At 34.5% G+C, this 18,414-nt stretch overlaps 1 protein-coding gene across 8 annotated transcripts in view; it reads left to right on the top strand.

Moving 5' to 3' along the window:
* Nucleotides 1–18,414, top strand: part of PRPF40A (pre-mRNA processing factor 40 homolog A) — a 56,363-nt gene that overhangs the window by 32,802 nt on the left and 5,147 nt on the right. For 2 of the 8 annotated variants that reach the window (XM_032857820.1, XM_032857825.1), the window contains exons 7-21: nucleotides 583–703; nucleotides 940–993; nucleotides 2,548–2,572; nucleotides 3,265–3,639; nucleotides 6,717–6,825; nucleotides 7,328–7,392; nucleotides 7,732–7,896; nucleotides 9,444–9,552; nucleotides 10,409–10,559; nucleotides 11,962–12,095; nucleotides 15,783–15,897; nucleotides 16,057–16,160; nucleotides 16,277–16,393; nucleotides 16,703–16,840; nucleotides 17,167–17,262. In XM_032857820.1, coding sequence (XP_032713711.1) covers nucleotides 583–703; nucleotides 940–993; nucleotides 2,548–2,572; nucleotides 3,265–3,639; nucleotides 6,717–6,825; nucleotides 7,328–7,392; nucleotides 7,732–7,896; nucleotides 9,444–9,552; nucleotides 10,409–10,559; nucleotides 11,962–12,095; nucleotides 15,783–15,897; nucleotides 16,057–16,160; nucleotides 16,277–16,393; nucleotides 16,703–16,840; nucleotides 17,167–17,262 — 1,878 coding nt within the window. The remainder of the gene's footprint in view (nucleotides 1–582; nucleotides 704–939; nucleotides 994–2,547; nucleotides 2,573–3,264; nucleotides 3,640–6,716; nucleotides 6,826–7,327; nucleotides 7,393–7,731; nucleotides 7,897–9,443; nucleotides 9,553–10,408; nucleotides 10,560–11,961; nucleotides 12,096–15,782; nucleotides 15,898–16,056; nucleotides 16,161–16,276; nucleotides 16,394–16,702; nucleotides 16,841–17,166; nucleotides 17,263–18,414) is intronic. The other 6 variants (XM_032857821.1, XM_032857826.1, XM_032857824.1 and 3 more) reach the window with 3 other exon arrangements.

Here is an 18,414-nt window from a genome sequence, read left to right as displayed (position 1 = left end):
AAATAGTTTTCAGTAGCATTCTCATGCACGCCAAGCGGTTTTGTACATTAGGTTTTAAGTATATCATACTTACTTTGTTTCCTTACATAAGGTAGTTTGCATAGGTTTAATAAATTATTAGCCATAAAACTGATATCTAAGCATGGGTAAACCACATTTTGCTTTTTCCCAATTTTTTATTTTTCCTACTTTTGTTAGGAAATTGTCATTTGAGAAGTCTGTGAAGTATGTATGATAAATTTTACCTATGATGGGGTGTAAATGGCAACAACAAATGGGATCTGAAATTTACATAGACCTGGTTTTGAATCTTGCTTCTGCCCCTTTATTAGGTATATTATCTTAAACAAGTTTTTTTCTGTAAGTAGCAGTATAAATTTGAAATAACAGTATGGATGTTGTGGTATTATTGTAAAGATTAAATAATATTTCAAATAACATTACCTACTAAGTATTCTGTAATTGGTGGCTTATCTCAAAAGCGTTTGATTTGTACAGATTGATATTTAGGGAAATAGTAATGTGAATGATAAGTTATGCTAAATACGTTACTGTTAACTGAAGATTTTTATTTCCCTTTAGCAACTTTTATCTAAATGTCCCTGGAAGGAATACAAATCTGATTCTGGAAAGCCTTACTATTATAATTCTCAAACAAAAGAATCCCGCTGGGCCAAACCTAAAGAACTTGAGGATCTTGAAGGTAACACAGAAAAAAATAATTTTTAATGTTAATTTTTTACATATCTATGTCATTCACGTTGAAACAATCCTTTATAATAGGATTGTTCAAACCCAGGTCTTATTTTTAAAAATTAAATGATTAGAACATTTTAAATGGTATAACAGTTTTATGGGCTCTTATTTTCTTGTTGCTCTAGATATCAGTTCTATAGATTTTAAATAGATTTTTATTTGATTTGATTCCACTGAAACTAGGATACCAGAATACCATTGTTGCTGGAAGTCTTATTACAAAATCAAACCTGCATGGTGAGCTGCTTTGATAATTCATTTTCTGTCATTATTTAACATTTTTAGAGTTTGTTACTAATGTTCACTAACCATGATTGGGTAAATCTGCAGTGAGAAATCTCTAATTAAAAATTCATTAAAGGGTTATATTATAAATGAGCTTGTGACTTTTATTAAAATTATACTTTGATTAAAAAATTAATTTACCATTAGAAAATTGAATAAGGGCATCATGTACAATAATTTAAATACAACTGTGAGTGTTGGTATATACATACAATATGTGATTTAACCCATGTAGCGGATAGCAGAGAGCCTTGAGTTCAGTTTAAATTTTTTAATATATTGTCAGACTATACATTTAATGCTAATATTATTTTAGCACAACATTGTAAAATAGCCTTTATGTTATGGGAGAATTAAACAAAATGTCTGCTTTACTTACAAAGGGAGTATTTTTCATTATTCTCAACTGTTCAAAATACCCCTGAAAATCTGGAAATACTACCTAATATGAAAGCCAGTTCTTCAAATAACAGAGATTAGAGTGAGAATTGAATAGTTCTTTTACTCTCATTTCTAATAGAATCTGGTAAATAAATTATTAATTTAAAAGCAGTAGATTTTAGAAATGGAGGCTATAATAGTCTGCAGTGTGGAATGACATCTAACAGTAAAGAGAATAAACCTTTCCTAAAGGCTCTGTGGTCTTAAGTCTAGTTACCTTTTTCTTGTGTCACATAATTAGCTTATTAGATCATCATTGTATCCTAAAAATATGTTAATTTATGTTAGTAATGATGACTTCTTTTTGTCACACATTCTCAACATACTTTCAGAAATGGTTTACATTAAAGGGGGATAAGTTTTTAAAATATTTTCATAAAGTTCAACTTTGTTACTTACATGGACCACCTCATTCGCTAATGATGCTGAATACTTTTGTTGCCCATAAAGAAAAATTTACTTTAATTGGAATAAAAGCTGAAATACTGAATGCAAATCTTTAAAGCTCTTTAAATTTCTATACTAGCATTGGCTAATAATAATATTGTAGATAGGTAGATTCCCATTTTATTCATGTGAGAAATATCAAGCTCATTTCTGATATAACCCTACTACAAAATAGTTGGTGTGTATAACTATCTATCTACCTGTCAATGCTAGTATTTTGCGCTGGAATTTCATCATGAATTTGGTCTCATTTTGAATTTGGTATCTTAAAAAAAAAAAATAATAATAATACAGTTTTACCCCTGGGGAAAATACTATTTTGTTCCAGAATTATACAGATATTTTCAGGGAGTTTTTGCAGTAGTCAGCTGCCTTTGGGAAAGTAGCAGTGTGCAGAGAAACTTTCCTAAAAACTGCTGTTATTTAAATTTGTCTTCATTCTTTAATTGCTGCCCTGGAACTTTGGAGCAATAATTTGCTCTGAAAAAGTTTGTTTTTTCGGATGGTAAATTAAATCTTATTGTATGAAATTTCTCTTTATCTCCCTTTAATGTTTATTTTCATTGATTGTATTTAAAAACCATGTCATATGTGACTTTTCTTTTTTCTCTTTAATAGCAATGATCAAAGCTGAAGAAAGTAGGTAAGTAATTTTGAATATCAGTACGATTTACAAATTTGGTGTCTCCTGTATGTAGCATTCTTGTTTTAACTATTTGCTTTATAGTATAAATAGTATTTAACATGAGGGTGATGGTTTGAAGTCTTTGGAGGACTGGGAGCAGGGAGAAGGATATTTATTCAAGATATACAAATGACACTTTACTAGACAGTGATTGTTGGAATTTGGATTGCATCCTTTGAATTAAGGCTGTGTTATAGAAAAGTCCAAAATTTGTTTTGATTTAATTTGGGAATAGGTGAAATATATATGTCTTCCTGTATTCAGGTTTCCCTTTTAATATATGAAATGGATAAAATTTTAAACTTCTTACAGAAATTTATGATCTAGGCCACATTTTATGATGTATATAATACAATCTGATAGTAGGGCATTTTATGAACGAAAACAGTTACTGGGCTTTTTGGAAGTGCAGAGTGTTGCATGAGTCCCTATCCTATATTATCCTGAATGTTTGCTCCGTTAAATCAAAGTAATCCAGTTTCATTCTGTGGTTTTCATCTTTTCAGGTGGCTTATAGTTTGCCATATTGCCTTTCTCCCTTTTATAGTTTCTCTCAGTCATTTGATTTTGTGATTAAAAACTAGTATTTTTTGGCTTTCTGATTATTACTTAATGAGATAACCAGTTTTTGTTGTTTTTTTAATGCACAGTAAGCAAGAAGAGTGCACTACAACATCAGCAGCCCCGGTTCCTACAACAGAAATTCCAACCACCATGAGCACCATGGCTGCTGCGGAAGCTGCTGCTGCTGTTGTTGCTGCTGCAGCCGCTGCCGCTGCCGCCGCCGCTGCTGCCAACGCCAGCGCTTCCACCTCTGCTTCGAATACTGTGGGTGGAACTGGTCCAGTTGTTCCTGAGCCTGAAGTTACTTCAATTGTTGCTACCGTTGTAGATAACGAGAATACAGTGACAATTTCAACTGAAGAACAAGCACAACTTACTAGTACTCCTGCTGTTCAGGAACAGAGCATGGAAGTATCCAGTAATACTGGAGATGAAACAGCTAAGCAGGAAACCGTAGCTGAGTAAGTTTAGTGACTTGTGTAGATCAGTACCAGACTTCATTAATGCAAGAAATTGCCAGTTCATGTGGTGGCCCTTGAGTGTTTAAAATTTTTTTGTAACTCAAAACATGAGGATTTAGATAATGAATCATTATCTAAAATAATCAAGGCTGAATTTTGCAAGGTCATGCTCTTAAACTGTTGAAAACTAATCCTCAGAAGGTTTAGGAAGCAGAATAAAGAGGTAGAGGGTGAGGTACAAATTTAAAATGGGGTACCAACCAACTTAGTAAACAAGATATGTCAGTTCTGGAGCTGTAATTTTAAATCAAAACTAATGCAAAAAGTCCTTGATTATTAAAATAACAAAATTTTAAATAAAGATAGGATTAGTACTACTTTCTTTATTTTACAACAGTCTCAAATATGACTTAACAAAGCCCTGAAAGGAAGTGCTAGTTTGATCAAATAGAAGCAAAAATTAAGTAGACAAAAATATTTAGTAGGGCGTATGAGCAAAACTGTTACTGTAATTAAATTGCTACAACTTTTTAATATGGCAGACAGCTACATCTGTCAATTTATAGTTTACATGTACTTATGTTCCATGTCATGTCATATTTCATCTGGCTGTGCTTTATACAGATAAAAAATTTGAGCCATGCTTCTTGATTTTAATGATGTTCACATACGTTTTAAGAAACTGTGAACCATGGTGTCAAGTTCCAAACATGATCACCCATCTTAATACTTAGGCATACTGATCTCATCTTCCAACTCCTTCTTGTAAATATACTTTTTAAAATTTTTCTTATGTATGTTTCCCAAAGTTGAAAATCACTTTAAAATTTTTCCTGTTTTAGAAGTTGAAAAAGGGGAGCACCTCGGTGGCTTAGTGGGTTAAAGCCTCTGCTTTCAGCTCAGGTCATTATCCCAGGGTCCTGGGATCGAGCCCCACATCAGGTTCTCTGTGCAGCAGGGAGCCTGCTTCCCTTTCTCTCTCTTCCTGCCTGTCTGCCTGCTTGTGCGCGCGCTCGCTCTCTCTCTCTCTGTCAAATAAATAAATAAAATCTTTAAAAAAAAATGTTGAAAAAGGAATCTGTATGGTATATTTGAAGGCATAGAAGAGTAACATTTTATTTACATCTTTCGGCCCTTTTTATTTATTTAAGTTTTATTTTGTTTTTTAAGAGATTTGAGAGAGAGCACGCGTACTCATGCAGGGGAGGGGGATAGAGGGAGAGGGAAAGCAGACCCCCAAGCCCACTCCCCGAGCCCAGAGCCCAACATGGAACTCCATCTCAGGATCCTGAGAGCATGATCTGAACCAAAAGCAAGAGTCAGATGCTCAACTAACTGAGCCACTCACACACCCCTGTTTTATTTTTTAAATAATCTTTACACCCAACTGGGGCTCCAGCTCACAACCTAAGATCAAGAGTTGCATGCTCTGAGATGCCTGGGTAGCGCAGTCATTAAGCGTCTGCCTTTGGCTCAGGTTATGACTGAGCCCCACATTGGGCTCCCTGCTTGGTGGGAAGCCACCTTCTCCATCTCCCACTCCCCCGCTTGTATTTCCTCTCTCGCTGTGTCTCTCTCTGTCAAATAAGTCTTAAAAAAGTTGCATGCTCTTTCAGCTGAACCTGCCAGGCACCCTCCTTCTGCCCTTTTTCTATGCACTTAAAAATATATGCATTATGGGGCACCTGGGTGGCTCAGTGGGTTAAAGCCTCTGCCTTTGGCTTGGGTCATGATTCCAGGGTCCTGGGATCAAGCCCCACATCAGGCTCTGCTTGGCAGGGAGCCTGCTTCCTCCTCTCTCTCTGCCTGCCTCTCTGCCTACTTGTGATCTCTGTCAAATAAATAAAAATCTTAAAAAAAAAATGTATGCATTATACCTATTTTAAACCTATATGTGATATCTTTTATGTTGACATACCCCATCATGTTGAGTGATGGCATGTTATTCCATTATTTACATATACATAATTTCAGTGTTCTGATAGATATTTAAGCTTTGGGGGATAATTTTTTTTAATATCTTTTTATACTTCATTTTTTTCTGCAGTAATTTGTTTTTCATAATTTTAACAACAAACAGTTCCTGTTTATTTTCTTTCTAGTATTTCCTTAAGTGCCTGAGTCATTATAATTTTTTTATTTTAATTACTGCATTATAGACCATTTATAGCTGTTATTTTGACTGGGCCCTTTATACTATTTCTGATAATTTTAAATAAATTAATAAGTATTTAATTATAAATTATAATCATAAATAAATAAATAAACCTTACCAAAGTAAGGTTACTTGACTCAGATGGTGGAAATACATGTTTTGTAGTTGTTAGTATTTGTTCCAGTCCTTCCTTGAAGTATTCTACTTTTTGTTTACTGCATTTTTTTCCCCTTTATATATAGGAAGGGATGTCAGGATTATATGACCTTTTCATTTCATAAAGACCACCAAACTGGTAGAGTTGATAATTTTGGGGTATGTTAATTCTTTTTGTTTGAGATCAGTGTTTGGCATACTTTTTTTGTAAATTATCAGAGTTAATATTTTCAGTTTTGTGGATCATAAATTCTGTCACAATGATGCAGTTCTGCTATAGTAGCACACAATAAGCCATAAACAGTATATAAACTCATGAGTAAAAAACTATTTGCAGAAACAGACAATGGGCTAGATTTGGAATATGAATTGTAGTATTCCCATCCTGATTTAGATCCTTAGCATCTTTTTTATATTTATGCAAATTTGCCCAAATCCTTAGTTATTAAGGCAATGAAATGAAGACACTGGGTAAGTTTTATAGACCATTTAAAGGTATTCATTTGTGGATTGCTGGAATTAATGTTTCAGTATAATTGTTACTTTTAGAGGCCCCCATTCCCCTAATAACTGAATGTTTCAGGAAAAAACTCTATTAAATTTTATGCCTTTATGTTTAGGTAAATGTGTAGGGTTCATATAGGAGAATTCATTCTGAAATTGTAGAATTTAACCTCAGTAGTGAACACTTAAATAATCAAAATACTGCTTTTCTAAGTGAAGCAAATGTTTACTTAAATTATAAAATGTTTGAATTTCCCTCTAGTTTTACTCCCAAAAAAGAAGAGGAGGAAAGCCAGCCAGCAAAGAAAACCTATACCTGGAATACAAAGGAAGAGGCAAAGCAAGCATTTAAAGAATTATTGAAAGAAAAGGTATTAAAGATTTTTATATGACATAATAATCATCTAATAAAGTTACTGTTTAATGCAGTCAGTACCTTGATGCCCTTATTGAAAATAGTAATTTCATAAACTGTCATAACCAAAAATGAACTAAATTTCCCTTTTTTGAAGAATATTTTTATGAAACTGATTTTCACCAAAAAAATTCTTGTGTACAAAAAGAAATTTTTGTGTACAGCGTTCTATACAGTATATTCTACCTCTGTTTTGTTTTTATTCAAAAAATTGTTTACCTTTTAATCAAAGGTCTTAAGTACTCTTGCTCTGTTAAATATGACTTTAAGCTTTCTTTTTAGTTTATATGTATATTACCCAGGTTTGCCTTGGTTCAATAAGAAATTATTAGACCTCTTTCATACTTGAGCAAAGGGAAGTGCTTGATGTTTGCAGTGAGTATTATACTTTATTTCCTGTTGTATGACTTTTACAGTATTTGTGCAAAGTTTTAATTTTGTCATTAAATTGTTTTCAGCGGGTACCATCTAATGCTTCATGGGAACAAGCTATGAAAATGATCATTAATGATCCACGATACAGGTAACACTTAAGGTTTTTAATTTATTTTTCCAACCATAGCATGTTAAAAATTGTGTAAAATAGTATAATTTTTAACTTTCATTGTCTTCTCTTAGATACCAATAACAGTTGTTTTATGTCAGATATGAACCAGAAAAGCCAAAAGGCATGTCATACAATTTGAGTACAGATGAAATTAGAAATTTTTTAAAGTAGAAATTACTTTCTGTAATTGTTTCTTAATTTTTAGTATCTTACTGAAATTTTCATAATTAGTGAATGAAATCATTTTTTTTTCAAAGCATTGACATTTGATCATCCTACCTTCATTTACTCTTACATGGTATTTTTTCAATTTAGTGCTTTAGCAAAATTGAGTGAAAAAAAACAAGCCTTCAATGCTTATAAAGTCCAGACAGAAAAAGAAGAAAAAGAAGAAGCAAGATCAAAATACAAAGAGGCTAAAGAATCCTTTCAGCGTTTTCTTGAGAATCATGAGAAAATGACTTCCACAACCAGATACAAGTAAGATTTTTAGTAATGCATGGTACATGTTTACTGCACTGTTTCTGTGTCATTTTTGTCAAGTGTAGTAACTAATCCAATATGGATGCTCATTAAAGCTAAGTAACTATGAGTTGGGGCAGTTTCGTAAGGTACAAGGTAAATCAGTGTTAAATGTGGAATTTGACTTTATAGACTACTGAATTATTAATTAGAGACTAAAACAAAGGAGGGGTAGATTAAATGTAATAATTAAAGCCTGACTTCTTTCTGCTTAATATAAGAACTGAGGGGTGCCTGAGTGGCTTCGTCCGTTAAGCATCTGACTCTTGATCTCAGCTCAGGTCTTGCTATCAGGGTTGTGAGTTCAGGCCCTGTATTGGGCTTGACACTAGGTGTGGAGCCTACTTAAAAAAACATATATATACACACACATACACAAACACACATGTATATACACACATGTACACATTACATGTATGTTATATATAATTTGAAATTTAACATTTTTGCAGTAAGTTAAGTTCATTTTCCATATGTACTTTCTTATTTTCCTGAGTTTTCTAGAATAGCATTGGCAAAGTTTCTTCATTTCTTTAAATAGTCCAATTTTATATATTACCTAAATTTCTGGCAACTTTTTGAAGTCTGTAATTTAGTTCCATGGACAGTTTGTTAGTATCTGTAGCTACCCTAAGAAATAAAATCTTGATTACAAAACATGGCTCAATTAGAATTATCTGCTCCTTGGGTCACCTGGGTAGCTCAGTAGGTTAAGTGTCCAACTCTTGGTTTCACTTCAGGTCATGATCTCATGGTCATGAAATGGATCCCTACATCAGGATCCTTGCTCAGCTGAGCATCTGCTTGGGATTCTCCCTCTCCCTGCCTCTCCCTTCCTCTCTCACCTTCCTCATCCCTCTTTCTCTCACTCTCTCATGTAAAAACTTTTTTTTTTTTTTTTTTTTTTAAGATTTTATTTGACAGACAACAAAAGAGGGAACGCAGTAGGGTGGGTGGGAAAAGGAGAAGCAGGCCTCTCGCTGAGCAGGTAGCCCGATGTGGGGCTCAATCCCAGGACCCCAGGATCATGACCTGACCTGAAGGCAGATGCTTAACGACTGAGCCACCCAGACATCTTTCAAATAAATAAATCTTTAAAAAAGAAAAAAATTGCGGCACCTGGGTGGCTTAGTGGGTTAAACCTCTGCCTTCAGCTCAGGTCATGATCTCAGGGTCCTGGGATCAAGCCCCACGTCGGGCTCTCTGCTCAGCAGGGAGCCTGCTTCCTCCTCTCTCTGCACCTGCTGCTCTGCCTACTTGTGATCTCTGCCTGACAAATAAATAAATAAAATCTTAAAAAAAAATTAACCACTCCATCTATAGGGAGGGAATGGAGGCCTAAGCTATTTTGTTCATTTTCTATTATTTATCCAAAGGTTTTTCTGTATAATACACTCATGAATTCAGAGTGTTCATCAGGTGGTTTTAAGCTTACCATAAAATTAAAATAGCTTAAAATGAATTTTTATTGAGTAATATAGAGTAATGTTTAATTTTTCTACTAGAAAAGCTGAGCAAATGTTTGGAGAGATGGAAGTCTGGAATGCGATATCAGAACGTGATCGTCTTGAAATCTATGAAGATGTTTTATTCTTTCTTTCAAAAAAAGAAAAGGTATTATTCATTCTTAGTTGTTAGTATTTATAGGTAAAACAAGATATTTCTTCATTCTGATTACGAGTTATTTTATACCATGTCCAATTTTGTTTTGCTTTATTCAATTTATGTGGTGTAGCAGATCTCTTTATTAAAAGTTAGATTTATAAATGGATAGCTTTTGTAATAGTACTGATGTGGACACACGAGGTGCAGACTTATCCAACTGTTACTTGAATTGTCGTTAACTGGCTATCTTCTGCCCACTTTTGTTTTTTTTTAACTCATTAGGTTTTTTTAAAATACTCAGTAATTTTGTTTGTAATGCATTTATGTAAGTTTTCTATAGAAAAATGTCAGTAATATATAATTGTTACCACTAAAAGGTGCTTGCAGGATTTAAAACACCTCATATCTATTTTATTATGCAATAAGTTATGGGTTACTCATTCTTGAGATACATAGAAATGTAAGTATTAACAGAAATTTGAACATAACTGAAAGTGGTTGAAGACTGTGGAATTTGCCTATTGTGTAACTTGCTGATAGTAACTTTTTAGTTTTCGACTCCTTTCTCTAATGCATAGTTACAGGAAGAGAGATTTATGGAGTTGTGGGGGAGATACGGTTTCCAGATTCCAACTTCTTAAAGAGAGGTAAAAAAAAAAAAAAAAAAATTGAAGGTCGGCAGTTACCAGGTTAAGAAGTTTGACAGGATCATTGGAAAATTAGTGTTTATTTTTAAAAAGTTAATTTAAAGTAAATGGGTAACATGAAATTTGGGCATCATTTAGAATGTAAAGAAACTCACTGATTGCAGTTCAAATACCACACTTTTTTGAACCTCAAATGTGTATTCATTCTTTTGATTTAGGAGCAAGCAAAGCAGTTACGGAAGAGAAATTGGGAAGCCTTAAAAAACATACTTGACAACATGGCTAATGTAACATACTCTACTACCTGGTCTGAAGCCCAGCAGTATCTGATGGATAATCCAACTTTTGCAGAAGATGAGGAATTGCAGAGTAAGAATATAAAGACTAATTAGGAGAAAGTTTTTTTAGAAGTCCAATAACAAAAAATTCTTTCTTTTATTATGAGATGACTAACTAAATTTTACACAATTGTTTTTTGTTGATTCCTGCCGCCCTTTTTTTTTTTTTTTTTTTGGGTGGGGGGGGGGGGGGGAAGAGGGAAGAAAGATTTTTTTTTTTTTTTTTTTTTTTAAGAGCAAGAGATCACAAGTAGGTGGAGAGGCAGTCAGAGAGAGGGAGGAAGCAGGCTCTCCGCTGAGCAGGGAACCTGATGCGGGGCTCGATCCCAGGACCCTGGGATCATGACCCGAGCTGAAAGCAGAGGCTTAACCCACTGATCCACCCAGGTGCCCCAGAAAGAAAGATCTTAAGCAGACTGTCACACCCAGCCTGATGCAGGGCTCAGTCTCCCAGTGCTCATCTTGAACTGAGCCAGAATCAAGAGTCAGAGACACCCATCTGAGCCACCAGGAACCCCTTGTTTGTCCATTACTGATACGGGGTTTTGTTGGTTTCCAAGTAGAGTATGATTGAGTTTCATTATTCAAGTAGAAAATACTAACTTTATCAGATATTAAAATATCTGGTATGTTTGTCATAGATCAAGTCTGAATTGTTTTTTGCTATTTTAGTGTAATTTAGTTTGAACTAGATTAATTGCCACAGTTTTATTCAGACTGTCTCCTTGAGGTAATGGCTTTAGAGATTTGCAAACACCAAAAATTGTATTAGCATTATCCTGCTTTAAGCTTACCCAGGTTCTTGTTCTGACTTACTAGTTGCTTTTTAAATTACAGCTTTGTGAATTACCCCTCTGAATACCTTGCGTCATTCAGTGGGTGTTAGTAGGGCCTAAAATTCTATCCTCTGAAAAGCTCCTTCGGTGGTTGTAATGTTGCTGACAAATTTTACAGTAACATTTTTATTTTCCTTAACTGTGTCTTATGCATGGTCTTTATTTCACCCTCGAATTCAAGGTATCTTTTAATGAGGTTGTTCGAATTTTTTAAAACCTTTCCTATTTAGGGGCACCTGGGTGGCTCAGTAGGTTGAGCCTCTGCCTTCGGCTCAGGTCGTGATCTCGGGGTCCTGGGATCGAGCCCCGCATCAGGCTCTCTGCTCAGCAGGAGCCTGCTTCCTCCTCTCTCTCTCTCTGCCTGCCTCTCTGCCTACTTGTGATCGCTCTCTGTCAAATAAATAAATAAAATCTAAAAAAAAATAAAAATAAAGACATTTCCTATTTAGATGATTATGAGTCCTATTTGAGTTTAATTACAAGTGAATTTGAATTTAATTACAGGTGAATTTGAAATTTATAGAAAGTTAATGTAAACTGCTTTCCTTACTGATACTGGACATTTTAATTTTTTTTTTTAACTGGGAAAATCTCTAGACATGGATAAAGAAGATGCTTTAATTTGCTTTGAAGAACACATCCGAGCTTTAGAAAAGGAAGAAGAAGAAGAAAAACAGAAGAGTTTGCTGAGAGAAAGGAGAAGACAGCGTAAAAATAGAGAATCTTTTCAGGTAATTAAAAAAAATCTCTTTTCTATCTTAATTTCATACTATGGTTAGTTTCAATAGTGATTGAAACAATTTTGAGACTCCCTCATCCCAGATCATTAACTTGGGCTTTGTGGAGGATCCATATACATTTAACTCAAGAACAGCCATTTTAGGCCAGGGAAACATAAAAGGCTGTAGAAAATCTGATATTTAAGGTGAGCATTGATAAATCGATTAGGTTTCACTTGGGAAAGAGGAATAGCATGAGAGAAGACTGAAAAAATAATGTGTGACGAATCATTAATATTAGTTGACTTTTAGTGTCTAGAGAATAGTAGGGAATGATACGGGGTATATAGTTTGGGGATGGGCCATAGTTCTTAAATGCTGTACATAGAAGTTGAAATTGTATATTCTTTATGTAGGCCAGTGGCTCATTTTCATCTCCAGTTCCTTAACCTCTCGTTAATAGAGAATGTCATGGGGCGCCTGGGTGGCTCAGTGGGTTAAAGCCTCTGCCTTCAGCTCAGGTCACGATCCCAGGGTCCCGGGATCGAGCCCCGCATCAAGCTCTCTGCTCAGCAGGGAGCCTGCTTCCCCTTCTCCCTCTACCTGCCTCTCTTCCTACTTGTGATCTCTGTCAAATAAATAAAATCTTAAAAAAAAAAAAAAAAAGAATGTCATGGAGTAATGAGTTTTTGCATTTCATATTTCACCAGATTGCTCATTTCAATAATATATTAATAGCAGTTAGCATTAACTGTTTATACCGCTATACATTTTAAATTGATATTCACTTAAATTTTTATTACAGCCTTCTAAGAATTGTTACTATTCTTGTTATATCCATTTATATAAAATAAGGAAATGGACTCGAGAGGCAAAATGACTTACCCAGATTCAGTGACTGAGTAGTGGAGCCAGAATTTAAATCTATACAGTCTTGGGGCGCCTGGGTGGCTCAGTGGGTTAAGCCTCTGCCTTCGGCTCAGGTCATGGTCCCGGGGTCCTGGGATCGAGCCCCGCATTGGGCTCTCTGCTCAGCAGGGAGCCTGCCTCCCTTCCTCTCTCTCTGCCTGCCTCTCTGCCTACTTGTGATCTCTTTCTCTGTCAAATGAATAAATAAAAATCTTAAAAAAAAAAAAAAATAAATAAATCTATACAGTCTTTTTTTTTTTTTTTTTTTTAAGATTTTATTTACTTGAGAGAGAGGGAGAACATGAGCTATAAGAGAGGGAGAGGAAGAAGCAGGCTACCTGCCGAGCAGGGAGTCCCACATGGGACTGGATCCCAGGACCTAAGGTCATGACCCAAGCCAAAGGTCAATGAGTAACCAGCTGAGCCACCTAGGATCTATTCCACTAAACACTGTATTAAGATAAATGGTAAATACAGTGACTTAGGTTTATTTCTCCTTTAATGATAACAGTTCTTTGGCGTCGGATAAGGCACATTGCCACTCCCTGAGGCAGGAGTACTCAAAACTTAATGTGCATCTAAATCATCCTGAGGACTTTTTTATTTATTTTTTTTTTTTTTAAACGTAATCCCTGTGCCCTATGTGGGGCTCAGATTCAACCCCAAGATTAAGATTCACATGCTCTACCAACTGAACCAGCCAGGCATCCCACCTAGGGCTTTTAAATAAACTCTTAAAAGAGGGCTTTTAAATAAACTCTTACTATCATGCCAAAGGTCACTAAACCATTTTAAATGCCCTAGCCAAAAGCAGTCCTTCAGTCCTCTTTCCATGAAACCTTAACATTTCTTACTCTTAGGGCTGCTTTTATTGTAGTGGTTTCCTGTAGGGTCATCCCAAGAATTCTTAAAACCACAGATTTCTGGAGCTTCACCCCTAGAATTTGATTCAGTGCGTCTAGGGTAGGTTCTGAGAATGTACATTTCTAGGAAGTTTCTAGGTGATAGTGATGCTTCTGTCCCATACTTTGAGGATTACCCTAGGCTATTAGCCTTTTATTCATAATTAGGAGTTTGTTGTTCACATTATCACATTTCAACTTGGAAGAACTTGAAAGGATAGTTCTATTTTTTTAAAGCCAGTGATGTAGAAATTTTACTCTATTTCATACTCAGATGCTGAGAATTTAGTCACATGACTACAACTAGATACAAAGGAGCCTGGAAAACCTACATTTTATTTTAACTGAACAATTTGTGCCTGAGAAGAAGGGAAGAGCATATTTTTAGGTTTTTTAATACTCTTCTGCAACCATTGAACTTTAAGGGGTCTCTCTCGTGAAGGTTTTGCAATGGTTTAAAATAAGGAGACTTTATACGATAAAATAATAATACAATAAAAATAAGGTAATCTGGGCCACAGAAAGTAGAATATATTATGTCAGTGCTGGAACTGGAAGAGAAATTCTGAGGTAAAGTCCACATGGGTAGTTTAGTCAAGCCTAAATTATGGCTATGTTTCTGGTTACTGTTACTAAAACTGGTATCAGCATGTTACTTTGTTTTTGCATTCAAGAATGTTCGAAGAGACGAGTGAAGTGATAGGTGTATAGTTTTATTCAGGACATTGATATGCCTCATATAGGGTTTTAGTATTTTTAATTTTAGTAATCTTTAATTTTACCTAGTATATACAAAACACTATTTTAATATGGAATTGGTATTTTTTAAAGAATTTTTTTTTTTTTTAATCTTCAAAATCATCATGTGTTACATACTGATGACATCTCTCAGTTCAGACAAGCCACATCTTATGCACTTAGAAGCTACATTTGACCTGTGTCTACCATATTGAACAGTGCAGGCATAGAAATTTCACAAGCAGAATTTTGGACCATATTTCTTTAGAGACATTTGTTTATAGAAATAAACACCCTATGAATTTGGGGAAGTAGGAAGTGTGAAACTGTTGAGTACAAAAGTCCCAATATATTGCCCTGAAAAATCAAATACTATAAATGGATAAAGAATAGAAATTGTAATAAGCATATAAAGATTTAGATTTAGGGTATAAAATTAACATGGAAGAAAGGAAATATGTTTTATATATTTTTTTTTGTTAGCTTTTATTTATTAACAAGAGTCGGGAAAGGCAGAGGGAGAAGCAAACTGAGCAGGGAGTCTGATGCGCTGCTTAATCCAGGATCCGAAATATGCCCTGAGCCAAAGACAGGTGCTTAACTGACTGAGCCACACAGGCACCCTAGGAAATAGGTTTCTAAATCAGATATGAGGTTGAGTCTTGGTTCTTCAAACTGCTCTATGTATCACTTCAGTAAAATATATCCTCTTAGAGGCCCACATTTATTAATTTAAAAAAAGAAAACAAAGAAAAAAACAGCCAGAGCATATTGGGTACTGTGTCTGAAAACAGAAAGTATATTTTACAGGAAACATGTAAACACATTCCTTAACGTTATTATCAGATGACATCTAATGTTTTCAGTTAACTTGTATTTCTATATATATTCTTTTAAACTGAAATAGTGTAGTTTTTCAAAGATCCTTTTCTCTGAAGTGCAGAAGAGGTTTTTGCCTTAAAGGAGATTTTACTTTAATCAAAGAGCAAGTATTCTTTGTACCTTGAACCTATTTGGGATCCATTGGTGCAAGAGTGTCAAATACTGCCTTTTTTAAATGTGTTTTGATGTTACACTAATACTCCAATGTCCTTAAAGATGCCTTTTCAGTAAAATGGGTTTTTATTATTGTTGGGTTTTCCCTCCCCAGATATTTTTAGATGAACTGCACGAACATGGACAACTACATTCTATGTCATCGTGGATGGAATTGTATCCAACAATTAGTTCCGACATTAGATTTACTAATATGCTTGGTCAACCGGGTGAGATTCTTTTCTTCCCAATTTATAGTTATGATAGTAGTTGGGATGGGCCAGAGAGGCAGGTGGTTGTGTTGGGGAATGGAAGGGTGCTTTATTTTGTTTTATAAACAAAAAAGTAATTGCAGCTCTTTGGTTAGAGCTAGCTTTTGACTTCTTTAGTTTTTTCATTAGGATCAACTGCACTTGACCTTTTCAAGTTTTATGTTGAGGATCTTAAAGCACGTTATCATGATGAGAAGAAAATAATAAAAGACATTCTAAAGGTAAACACTACACTTACTATTTACTGTAAATCTGTAGTATATTTTAATTATAGACCTTGATACTGTGTTTCTTTGATTTATGTATTATTAGTGTTGACAAGATTTCTCTTTCCTAGGATAAAGGATTTGTAGTCGAAGTTAATACTACTTTTGAAGACTTTGTGGCCATAATCAGTTCAACTAAAAGGTCAACCACATTAGATGCCGGAAATATTAAGTTGGCTTTCAACAGTGTAAGTTATCTTTACTATGAAAAACAGTTAGCTTTACGTTTGTACTAAATGACTACTTTAGTACAGCTTTTAATATATTCAGCTAAAAGTACTTCAGCTGTAGGCTACTGAAATGAGGGCATGTGACTAGGATTTTACTGAGTAGTAAAGTAAAAGAAAATAATTATTTAGAGGATTGGCTAATGATGAAGTTTCCTTTGCTCAAATTAACTGGTGTCATAAATTGGCTCATTATGGAAGAGTGCTTAAATTAAGAATTAATTACTTCAATTGTACTATTATAACTGATTAAATATGATTTTCTAAAAGTTACTAGAAAAGGCAGAAGCCCGTGAACGCGAACGAGAAAAAGAGGAGGCTCGGAAAATGAAACGAAAAGAATCTGCATTTAAGAGTATGTTGAAACAAGCTACTCCTCCAATAGAATTGGATGCTGTCTGGGAAGATGTATGTATGAATGTAAATTCTTTCTAATAATCTGTTTGCTTTAAGATTGAAGATAAAAATATCGTTAATTCCCTTCCCATTTTGTAGCCACAAAAAGAAGCTGAATTATTTGTAGGGTATAAATTAAATATACTGAGAATATAAATTCAGTTCTGACCCTGCATTTAGGAATATTTATTGAAAATGGTTTGGACTTAAGAGGAAAAGAAATTTAACACACTTTGAGGGGATGGAGCTGTCATAGTTTCCTTTTGCTGTTGTGATTCTTGTTAGTCATATTGGTATACTTTTCTTGGTATTCATGTACTCTTACCTGAATTTTTCAGATCCGGGAGAGATTTGTAAAAGAGCCAGCATTTGAGGACATAACTCTAGAGTCGGAAAGAAAACGAATATTTAAAGATTTTATGCATGTGCTTGAGGTAATTTTAGTATTCTTATAATTAACTCCACTGTTGCAAAATAAGTAAAACTATAAACAAAAAATGAATTTAGATTGATCAGAGTATCTTGCTTAAATTATACTGCTTCAAATGTCATTATCTGAGATGGTTAAGGAAGTGATTTTTCTATAGAACCTGCCTTTAAGTAAAATAAATAGCTTGCATGTAAATATAAAGATGTGTTTGTAGAGACAGTTCATATTTATTTCATGTCTTTGCAGTGTTTTAGAATTGAGTTCTGTAATTACTGGTAAACCTCAAGTAAAGTAAACAACTTTTTAAGCACACATTTCAAATAGTACACTGTCAGATGTGTTCAGTGCACAAGGAGGTCTGGAAGATAATGTAATAAGTAGTAAGTTTTTGTTAAAATAACTAAAGATACAATTGTAAGAAGTTACTCCCATCAGCTGAATAAGGGTATTTTGATGAAGATTTTAGGTGGCTACTTGTATATAGTAAATATGCTAAGTAGACTAGTAATTACTGAATAAAAACATTTGGTGTTTATACAGGGCCAGGCATTGTTCTAATAATTTTACAAACACTGCATATATGAACTTAGTCCTCACAACAACCCTGTGAAGTTACAGATGAGCAAACTGAGGTAAAGAGAAGTAATTTACAGGGAAAGGATTCCAGCCCAGGCTGTTTTACTCCAGGGTCAGTGCTTTTAAAAAGTAAAATGCTACCCTGCCAGTTTTGGACATAGGGATACTTGACAACACGCTGAAAGCTGGCATATATTTAATATTAGAATGTTGGCTTCTTATGGTCATTGGTCACTGCAGGTCACTTAATTTTCTATTCACTCTTCTTTGGGTTTCTTGTTTTTAATGAATTTCAGTGTTGACAACAGTTTGCCCTGTTAACATGTATCCACATGCACCTTTAATAATCTAGCTGCCTCTAGATCTAGTCCTGTTGGCCTCTAAGTCTTTTCAAAGTGTGTTTGTGAGCAGCAGCATCTACTACATTACCTGGGAGCTTTTTAATAATTCAGAAACTCACGCCCATTGGTAAAAATCCTGCATCAGAATCATCATTTCAACAAGATTCTCAAGCACTAGAATAGAATGTACATTTAATTTTGAGAAGCTCTACTCTAGCTAGTATCTTAACATTGTCCCC

The sequence above is a fragment of the Lontra canadensis genome, unplaced genomic scaffold (assembly GCF_010015895.1).
Source record: "Lontra canadensis isolate GAN:19392208 unplaced genomic scaffold, GSC_riverotter_1.0 scaffold13, whole genome shotgun sequence".
Lineage (NCBI taxonomy): Eukaryota > Metazoa > Chordata > Mammalia > Carnivora > Mustelidae > Lontra > Lontra canadensis.
Note: the sequence above shows the minus strand (reverse complement) of the source record. Positions and strands in the feature narration are given on the sequence as shown.